Below are 10,776 nucleotides of genomic sequence, written 5' to 3'. Positions count from 1 at the left end.
AATATATATATATATATATATATATGTTTTTTTTTTTGTTTTTTTTACAACAACAAATCACATGATGTAATAAGATGATTTATCACTACAATAAAGGATGTCATGCTAGACTTATTTTAACCTGATTTCCATTCTTGGTGTTCTTTTTGTACATTTTACTGGTTTCACTGGTTAGAATGAACATTTTGCTAACAGAAAGTCACAAGATCATGATCTTCACACTGGAGCCATAGCTCAAAGGCAACAGCATGAGATAGATAAGCCTCACAAACCAAGACAGAAATCACCACACAATCACTGTTATCACTCACACAAATACCAGAGAACTACAGCATCATATTGCCAAACAGGCTTTGCTGAGATAAACTGAGCTCCACCCACTCAATGAAGAAAGAAGAAGTGTCAAGTAAAAATGAATGAAATATCAATGTACTTTTAAATTCATATCTGAATGCACTACATAAAGTGCCAAAGAGGTACAAACTATAGCTGGCTGTTTTAGGTAAGATATTACTAGGAGTATTCATTTTTATTTTAACTTATATGAAAAAATTACACGCATCTCCTTTAGACAGGAACCACTTCAGCTTGTGAATTACAATGAACACATAAGGGCCCTTTCCCAAATAACTGACTGGCCATGCCAAGGTCTGTTTAATGATTAGTGGTGTAAACAGGCTGCTGCCAGACATGGCATGAAATGGTGACCTGTGTGTTAGTTAGTGGAAGACAGCAGGGAAGACACTCTTGGGATGCCTCATTAGAAGCACAGACACGGCTCGGACCACACCTGCCACATCGATGAGTCTGGATGTGTGTGCGGAGACGCACAACATCCAGATAAAACTGCACCCATGCTGAACATGAAATCCCAAGAGGGCATGAAACAGGTTACAACACAACAGCACAAGTCATAATTAGAGAGATTAAACTGGGACACACCAGAAGAGGATGACATCACCTTTGAGCTTGTGGTTCATAACGACCCTTTATAATTAAGGCTGATTAAAGAGATTAGTTTCTCAGAACACCGCTGATAAAAAAAGATGCTCACTGGGGCTGAATCATACAATTTGCCTACCAAAAAATTAAATATTAAAATACATAGCAGTTCAAGTTATGCACCAAAATGTAATACTTAGGGTTAGGGATCGATTTAATTCCCAAATTAGCAAATTCATAAAACAAATTTAAATTTATTTTTACATAATTCTTTAACTTCAATCCAAGGAAAAAAAGCCTGTCGTAATACGCATGAAACAGCCGTTTTCAAATTCAGAATGAGTCTCTAAGCAATTAAGTCTTGCATTAACAAAATGCAGGGGTCCAATCCAATAAAACCTCCCAGGAATCATAGCGCACGAGCTTCAAATCCCCAGGAGAGCAGACCATCAGTGATAAGTGTAGTGCTGTTAATGAGATACGCACAACAGAATTCACACAGTTTCAGACTTTAAAAAACATTAAGGCAGAGTATTGGGTACAGAGAGTAGAGACCATGTTAATGAAGGTGAAGGAGTGGGCCGCACAATAAGGATAGATCAAAGCTGTTGTCTGCTAAAAGGGTCATGTGCACACATGAACACACAAGGGATCTGATTTAATCAAGTCATTACTTTACCAGAACCGAAATATCCTTAATGCAAAAACGCAAAGCCAGACAAAAGATCAGCTGATAAAATACAATAGCCTTTGACCCTTGATGGAAAGGTGGGATGTAAGTTGATCTTCTTTCTCTGATTGACAAGAGCATGTACAAATCCAATTGAAATTGAACATGGAATCATATTCAAGAGAATCTGATAAATGTCTCAGTGTTTGTTTGTCCATTCAAAGAAAGTCAATGGGGTCCCATTAGGGGTTTTGGACTCCTTTGACTTTCATTGCAAAGGCAAGCTGTTAAAACAATTAAAACATCTTCTTTTATGTTCCACAAAGGAAAAAGACGCACCCAGCTTCCAAAGCACTCATGTGCCTATGTCCTGAAATGCCACAGGCATCAAGACTCATTCTACCGCATGAGCTGTCTGATCTGCAGGAGTTTGAAAGCAACCAGGGGCGATAAGGTCTAACGTGTGCAATTCAGAGCAGCAGGAGACAGAAAAAAGTAATAGCTCTCATGTTAATAGTTTTGACTCATAGTTATATATATATAAAATCAATTGACTCATTGAACTGAATCAATCAACCTAGGCTCATTGGAATTCCGTGTCTCTAGCACAACTCTACTATACAATTCACTGCAGTTTCCAGCTGAAATGAACACTGGAGGCAGTAAAACAGCAACAACTTTTATTCCTTTTCACACAACTTATGATTACGGGGGAGATTAATAAATGATAAAGAATTATTTTCAGGCAGCTCCTTGAACAATACTATGTTATGATCTCAAAACACTTTTACCGTAGTGCATGATTTGTAAACTAATACATTTTGACGTTTGCATCATATAACCAGCTCCAAATGTATGGCTTTTCTGATGTAGTAAACTTGCTCGGACGCTCACCTGGTGCAGCATTGCACTTGCAATGCGGAGTGATCAGAGTCCTGTGAAACACGAGTCACAATAAAAGAGCTCAAAGTCTTGTAAAAGCAAACCAAAAAGGCATGGTTGCTTCAGCAAATGCGTTTTTCTTACGTTAGCATTAAACTTTTAGCGCCACTCACAGGACATTTTCTGCCATGATACATACAACAACCAATGTAACGAAATGTTGCCAGATTCACGTTCATCTGTTTTGAATAAAACTGAATGTGTTTTTAGCGCCACTTAGTGTCGCGAAATGTTCAAGAAGCAACGTAACAATTTTGCAGAAATTTCACCACAGACACGTGTTTCCAATGAGTCTAAGTTGGAATCAATAATGCTTTTCTCTGAGCTTTATATCAGCAAATACATCTATTGGAAATCAGACTGGTCCATTAAATGTCATATGACCATGCAAAATTTGATTTTGTAATGCCAGCTCCAAGTTTCCAACCCAGTTTCTTAAACCGAAATGTTCAATAATGAACTGCATGGCAGGTATAGCAGCACTGTCACGACTAATTAAGATCTGTAAATGTATCTTAAGCAAAGTAAATACCAGTCGAGCACTTGAAGTATTCATGTATAAAACCTTCTTTCTATCAACTAGAAGGGGAAAAATAACCAATACCTGCAGAAAACAAAAAGAAGGCCACAGGTTAGACTAATCAACAGACTTCCTTAGACAACCCGCAAACAAGAGAGATGCAAATTCAGGCTTTTCTTTAGGTCAGTAACTAAGAGATGGTGAGAGGGAGAGTGAAAGAACGAGAGCAAAACAGAGCCTCCGAGCACAGCTGAATTGAACATAAAAAGCGTGTTTTCTCATGCTAATTTCCCTGCCAGAGTGCCGGGGAGCGAAACAAAAGCAAACGAGAAACCGTCACTAAATGCAGTAAGAACGTGCACAAAGGACAAGCTAATGAGGGGGACCTTAGCGCTAACTAGAAAAAACAAGAGGGCAACAGAAGGCACTTATTAAAAATAAAAATATCTTTATATAGTGTAAAAGGCTGTCACGGGTACCTATGCTTTAAATTTATAGTTAAACAACCCTACACTGTAAAAAAAAATTCCGTAAAAAGAAAAAACTAAGAAGAAACATAGTTATTTCAACAACAAAACATCAAATTTGAAATGTAACGCAGGGAATTCTGGGAATGTCAATTTACAGTTATTCACTGTAAATTATACGGTATTTTTCCAAAAAACGGTATACTACCGTAAAATTTATGTCCAATACATGTAATGTCCAATACAGTTTTCCACCGTATATAGTAGGGGAATTTACCGTTAACCATTTAACAGATTTTTACTGTAGCATTTTTACAGTCTTTTACCGTTAAATTCACGGTCATTTTTTACAGTGTAGATCAGTGGTTTGGAGATCCAGACTTTACAATTAAATGGCCCAAAAATGCACCAAAATTGTTTGCCGTGTATGTAATAATGTCTATTAATATCACCATAAACTGCCTAAGCCTAATAATAAGCAAAAATATTAACATATTTTGGTTCCAAATGTCTTTATTTTGATGGTTTCATGCTGTTGCCAATAATTCAGATTTTACTTATCCGTCTAATTTGGCTAGCATCTACCAAGTGCCAATTTATTTATTTTTCTATCCAAACTATGCTCAGTTACATATAATTAGTTTACAGCATATAATTAATTTATTTATCAGAACAGATCAGCGACCCATTTTTGGTCTTTAACCAGCTAGTCAAGAACCACGGTATCGATCAACAGTCTTTTACTACATGGTTTAAGTTTGAGCTCGTGTGAATGAAGCTTTTTTTTTAGCGATTTTAAAAATGTCTCTGCAACATCTTGGTCTTTATTATCTCCAGAGGGGTGTAAATATCCAAGCACTGCAGTAATGTCTTCCAAAAACAGAAAATGTGCTGAGAAAGTCAGTCATTTGGACCCTGAATGGAAAACCAATGTAGTCATTAGCATTAAATATGTGCTGATGTGTTTTAGTTTGGCCAGAAGATAGATATCAAGCATATGTCGATATGGGACATGTCTACCATCCTTAGAGCAGAAAATGCTTACAAGACAAAAACTCCAGAACAAGAAGTTAATGAACAGTTCGTCGACACAAACACAGATGTAGATCTGCTCACAACACAAACATTCACAGGACCATATTGAAAAAAATCACCTCAGGGATACCACCAGCTGGTAGTTAGAGGAAGTGCACACCTCTACAACAGCTGCATTTTACACCAGCACAAATGACAACCCTATGTGAAGCTACAAGATTTACTTCAATATAATGATTATTGAGATGTGCTAATGAATAAATAGATGAAGCGCCAGAAAACACCCAAAACTTAGATTTGACTCCCACTGTCAAAGCCCAGCAAAGTGTATTTTCATTTTGCAAAGCCTCCAGTCAGCCAAAGACATCATGCCTAAATGCTCTGCACAAAATCCTATCTGATAGATTCCACCTAAATGTGTATTAAACCCACCATTGAACCGTCCTTCTGACAACAGCACAATGGGTGGCTTAATCCTAATCTCATAACAATGAGAAGTAAACCCATTTTAATCCAGTGAGGTTAATTTATTGTCTGATTTTTGAAGGCTCAGAGTGAAATAAGTCAGTGGACTGTTGTAAACTGACATCCTGCATCTTTGAACATATAGTCTTAAAATGCCTGATATCTATCTAAGTTATTTAAAATGACAATAGAGCTTTTTAAATCACAAAGGTCTATGAATATCACTGGTTCACTTGAAAATTGAAGAAACCTATTTCTTATTCACATCCCTCACTCGCAAAGCAACTTGTCTCATGGCAGTTTCAAAGAAGTTAGATTGCACTCAAGGGTCAATGTATATGATATATAGGTCTGGATGAGTTAGAATACTAAGTCTCTGTGGGAGCAGCTCTCTCTGATATCTCCTAATTAATTGTTTAATTAAGCAAATGAGTGTCTCACATCCATTTGTCACTGCTCATGGCATTGCCTGTCCAAAGCATCCCTGGCAATGCTAAACACACAAACCACAACATAAATACAGCTTGATTTAGTCTGAATTGTGCATATCCATTTATATAAACCATAAGGCTATGCATCACCTGTGTCAACCGCTCAGGATGGTTTTTCAAAACAAACTACAAAAACAAAGTCCTACAAACTAACTTTTGGGTAGCATTAGATCATATTTTGGTCATAAACATCCTTGTTTTTAATCATTTAAACTCAGTAATGTGTAGTCAGATTATTGGATCATTCGTCAAATGTTGCAACGCTTACATTTTTGTTTTTGTTACTCAAAAGAGGTCATGAGAATCCTGCATTTTAACGACTGCGTATTTTAATGTTTTAAACATTTTAATGTTTTCAACTCCAAGGCAAATCCTATCTTTAAAGCATCCAAATTTTATGCGATTGCCCCGGGAGAGAAACGAATGTACATGAATTCGCCTTGATTCATTTATCCAACATCCAAAGCGCACAAATGTGACAACGACTGTATGCCTTACCTTCATTATCTGGATAATTCCTCAAGGCTTGACACAACACCAATATATGAAAAGGAGCAAGGATAGAGTAAATCCTACAGAGAGCCATTTTCAGGCGGCTCCACGCGCCCGCATCCCTGTGCGTAAACTTGGGCTGGTGAGCCGGTGGCTGCGCTGGAGAACTGAACTGAGCTGGAAAGGAAACAGCGTGCTTGTTTGAAGGAGGATCCGACACTGGCGTGAGCTACACTCTCTGGCTACAGCAAGCTGGATGAAGGGGGCGTCACGCGTGTGTGCGTGGCGTCAAAAGTAGGCGTGGGTGAGCGCGTATCTTGCTAGAGGACTTTTTTTAGCTGTTAATTGTGTAAAAATTGATAGTTACTGTCGGCATTCAGTTTAGACAGATAGATAGACAGACATATAGATAGATAGATAGATAGATAGATAGATAGATAGATAGATAGACAGATAGATGGTCAAAGTCAATTTACTGCCCTGCTGCGGCAACGTGCCGCGTGTCATATCACAGGCATGGGACCAATACAACAGAGCCCATTAGAGCAAAACCTCAATGTTTGGTATTTAAAGATGAAGGTCAAATCAATACTCTTACTGCTCTTGGAAAAAGGCCACAATTTTTCCCCCTCTGCCAGCTGGTTCCTCCCACGCAGTAGCCCTCATAAGCTCTGTCACCTACCAAAGAAATGACATCACATTTCATGTGGTTGAATGTGATGGCAGGGAGTGTAAATGTGTCGTCTCTACTGTGTAAGCCAGGGCTGTCCAAACTCGGTCCTGGAGGGCCGGTGTGCTAAACTCTGCAGGACACCGGCCCTCCAGGACCGAGTTTGGACAGCCCTGGTGTAAGCCCTCTCCAACAATGGCTGACAGACAATCAGGCACACTGCCTGGGGTTTGTGGAGGAGTGCCAGGGGTGTTTATGATGGCTCAGACAAGCTTGTACACACCAGAGCTAAAAACAAAAATATGCAGTGAGGTTTTTTAGTGCCACTGTCTTTTTATCTGTATTTCTCTGTCTTTCTCTTGCTGTCTGTCACACTTTTGGTGACAGGCAGGACAGTCTAGAAAAAACATGTGCATGCAGCAACCAAGAAGCTACATTGTAAAGTTTCCACAAAAACAAACCTCCCTTGCACGCTTTTATTTTTCTTTTACATGTAAATTATAGGAATAGTTCATTTATTCACCCTCATGTTGTTTCAGACACATATGACTCTCTTTCTTTTGTGTAAAAAAAAATAAAAAAGATATTTTAAGCTGGTCACTCTGTTCCATGCATTTACAATGAATGGGGAATGAAGCTTGTAATCCTTTATAAACCATGTAAAACCACCATGAAAGTGTAATAAAAGTGTTCCAAACAACCTGAGCGCTAAGTCTTTTGATGCCATATACAGTGGTGTTAAGTGAGAAAAGGACCAAATTATTCACTCATAATTTTCCTTTTTCATGTATTCAAGAACCACTGTGACTGGATCGAATGAATGAGTTGAACCACTCAATACTCGAGAACCACTCAATACTCACAAGAACAGTTCATTCACAAATTGAACATTGCAATTTTTGTCATAAATCTACTTACATTTCACATTTAGTACTTTGATGATACTTTTATAAAGGTTTTGTATACTTTTAAGCTTGAAAGCCTCAAAACAATATAAAGGTGAGTAAATGATGAAAGAATTTAACTTTTTTACTGTAAACTATTTATTGACTTATAGACTCATTTTTGAATCTCTTTAAATATTGTATCTCCCAACTGCAAAATTACTAAATCCTTTTCCATGAACCACTGTGACTTGATTGAGTCAATGAGTTGAACCTGAGAAACAAATGAGTCAGATTTGTGAACAAATCGTTCATACTGTTTTTGTGAACTCTATTAAAAGATCCATTGACAAGATCTGACTCACAAAAAAAGTTCATTTACAAATTAAATATGGCAATATCTGTCATGAATTTACTTACATTTCGTTTGGATCACTGTATGATACTTTTATGGTGGTTTTGCATAATTCTAAGAATGAAAGCTCCAAAACAACATAAAGGTGAATAAATAATGACAGAATATTCCTTTTTGGGTAAACTATATCTTTAAATGTTGTATCTCCCTACTCTAAAATTACTAAGGTATTCCTTTTCCATGTATCCGAGAACGCCTGTGATTGGATCGAGTCAATGATTTGAACCCGAGAACCAAATGATTCAGATTTGTGAAATCATTCATACTGGTTTTGTATGTAAACCATATCACTGACAAAATTTGATTCATTGACAAGATTTGGCTCGCAAGAACTGTTCATATACAAATGAAACATTGCAATTTCTGCCATGAATTGACCTATATTTTATATGGATCATTGTATGCTTTTATGGTAGTTTTGCATAATTTTAAGCGCAAAAGCTCCAAAACAACATAAAGTTGAATAAATGTTGACAGAATTTTCTTTTAAATATTGTATATCCATAATCTAAAATTCATAGGAGTTTCCTTTTCAAGTATTCAATAATCACTGTGACTGGAAATCAATGAGTTGAACACAAGAACCAAATAAGTCAGATTTGTGAACAAATCATTTATACTGTTTTTTTGAACCACTGACTCAAACATCGCAATTTCTGTTATGAATTAACCAGAAAACAAGGACATTTTATTGAGGTTTTGCATCATTTTAAGCCTGAAAACTCCAAAACAACATAAAGGTGAATAAATTATGACAGATTTTTCTTTTCTTCTTTAATTTCTCTTTGAATGTCATACCTCTTTACTTTAAAATAACTAAAGGCCTACTGATTTTTTTTGATTGAATTACTACTGAATTACCCCCCTGCATGCATCAGTGACCTGTCAGATGAACCTTCCTGTTTGGGGTAGTTGTGGTCACGACGTGTCTTCCACAATGTCTCCCACTGCACCACATCCCCAACATAAACCTGTTTCATTATTTAGCACAGAGGAGTGAGAATCATCAGCCAGAGAATCCAACAGCTGTGGCAGATCCGAGATCTTCATGTCCGCATATTAATGAAGTGGGAGGGACTTTGACAGGTGTAACAGGACTGACAAATACATATCAACAATCAAGACCTCCTGTTGGTTAGCGCAGATAGCTCGAGCCTAATGAGGCTTGCTGGCCAGCTCCAGAGGCCAGACAGAGCACGAATGATCATTTCAGCTGCAGCCGAGAGCCACATGCTTTCATATTTGTCTATCATGGATGTGTAACCATGGTGGATGGGCATAGGAAGGGGGGTTTGCTCTGGAGCTCTTGAACTTTGAGCAGGGGCCCCTCTGGATCTCCAGAACCCTGCTGCTGCTGCATATGGGAAGAGCATTTAATATGGAGAAAAATACCTCTGAATTGGTTTCAGTGGCCTAATTGTGATGAATACATTCTTAGAAAAAGCCTTTATCCTTCTCTAGGCACCCCATACTTGGACTATGAGCTGGTTTCACTGAAGATTTTAATGTTTTAAATATCTCAAAGAAAGATTGTTAAAGTTAAAGTATTGTTACATATGATTCATCTTAATAAATAATAAATTACATGTATACTTAATTTTAGATATATAATGTATTACATATATACGGGGCAGGTTACTTACAAATAGTCTGATTCCAAATTACGTTACAATAATTGTAGTTAGTAATGTCATCTATTACATTATATACATTTTAGGTAATATAATCAGACTACTTTTCAATTACTTTTAGATTACTTTTGAACTAACTTGTTTATCACATTGATTTAAATAGGATAATCATGTGTCATATCGATATAAAAATACAAAGAGATAAGTGCTGGGTAGTAACTGATTACATGTAATCTGGACTACATAATTAGATTAGATTATAAATTTAAATTTAGTCCACTTCCACATTATTTTCATTAACTTATTCTTTGAACTTGGCTGGACTTTCCAGACTGCTGTGGCTCTCTTGTGTGTTGCCCACAGAACAGAGCCATCTGGGACAGGTTAAACGAGGGACGTGCCACTCCACACAGATCTGCTTCTTTGGGCCCCATATACTGACCCTAGGGCTCCGTCTACTGAAAGAGAGCCTTGCCCTGTCTGCCATAGAACGGAGGCTGAGTCTTAGGTCCCTCCCGCCCCTCTGGAGAGCAAGCATTGTGCACTTGCCTCTTCCCACACTCCTGCTCACCTCTGGTGGGTGGAGCCTGGACCCCCGTCAATCAGCCAGCATGCGGTCCCTGATGGACCACAAGCCAGCACAAAAGAGCTTTTTTGTTTTTGTTTGGTTTTGTGCTGCTCTACAAAAGTGTCTGGTGCAAAGAAAGAGAAAGGGCTGCTTGCATGTCTGCTGCAGGTTTCTAGAAGTTGCTAAGGTTTTTCTTATGTGGTAAAGTTACACTGAGCATGCACTAGGCTACTTCTAGTAAAGTACATGAGTTAAAAAGAAAAGAAAAACTCTTGTTGACAACCAGTTTAGAGTCTTATACAGCTGAAAAACTGGCCAAACACAGTGAGAGTTCAGTGAATGCAGACAATGTAAGGCCACATGCCTGAGTAAAGTTCAGTGCTCTGTTTATTTAATTCTTTGGCACTACCTGAAGGATCGTAGATGTTGTATAGCTGAACGAATGAGTGGCTTACTCTCTGTCATACTGTGAGAATCTGAATGAGAAAGAAACAGGAAATGAAAGTGCAATCTAATGATAAAGGATTTTCATCTCTACATATAAATATATATATATATATATATATATATATATATTGTATTGT

The 10,776-nt window shown here is 37.6% G+C and overlaps 1 protein-coding gene across 1 annotated transcript in view; it reads right to left on the bottom strand.

The window, feature by feature from the left end:
* Nucleotides 1–6,225, bottom strand: part of LOC107697673 (ephrin type-A receptor 3-like) — a 67,324-nt gene extending 61,099 nt beyond the window's left edge. Inside the window, exon 1 of the mRNA XM_016498470.1 lies at nucleotides 6,031–6,225. Coding sequence (XP_016353956.1) covers nucleotides 6,031–6,118 — 88 coding nt within the window. The 5' untranslated portion in view covers nucleotides 6,119–6,225. The remainder of the gene's footprint in view (nucleotides 1–6,030) is intronic.
* Between the last annotated feature and the right edge of the window lie 4,551 nt (nucleotides 6,226–10,776).

This window comes from Sinocyclocheilus anshuiensis, unplaced genomic scaffold (assembly GCF_001515605.1).
Source record: "Sinocyclocheilus anshuiensis isolate Anshui unplaced genomic scaffold, SAMN03320099.WGS_v1.1 scaffold886, whole genome shotgun sequence".
NCBI classification, from domain to species: Eukaryota; Metazoa; Chordata; class Actinopteri; order Cypriniformes; family Cyprinidae; genus Sinocyclocheilus; species Sinocyclocheilus anshuiensis.
Note: the sequence above shows the minus strand (reverse complement) of the source record. Positions and strands in the feature narration are given on the sequence as shown.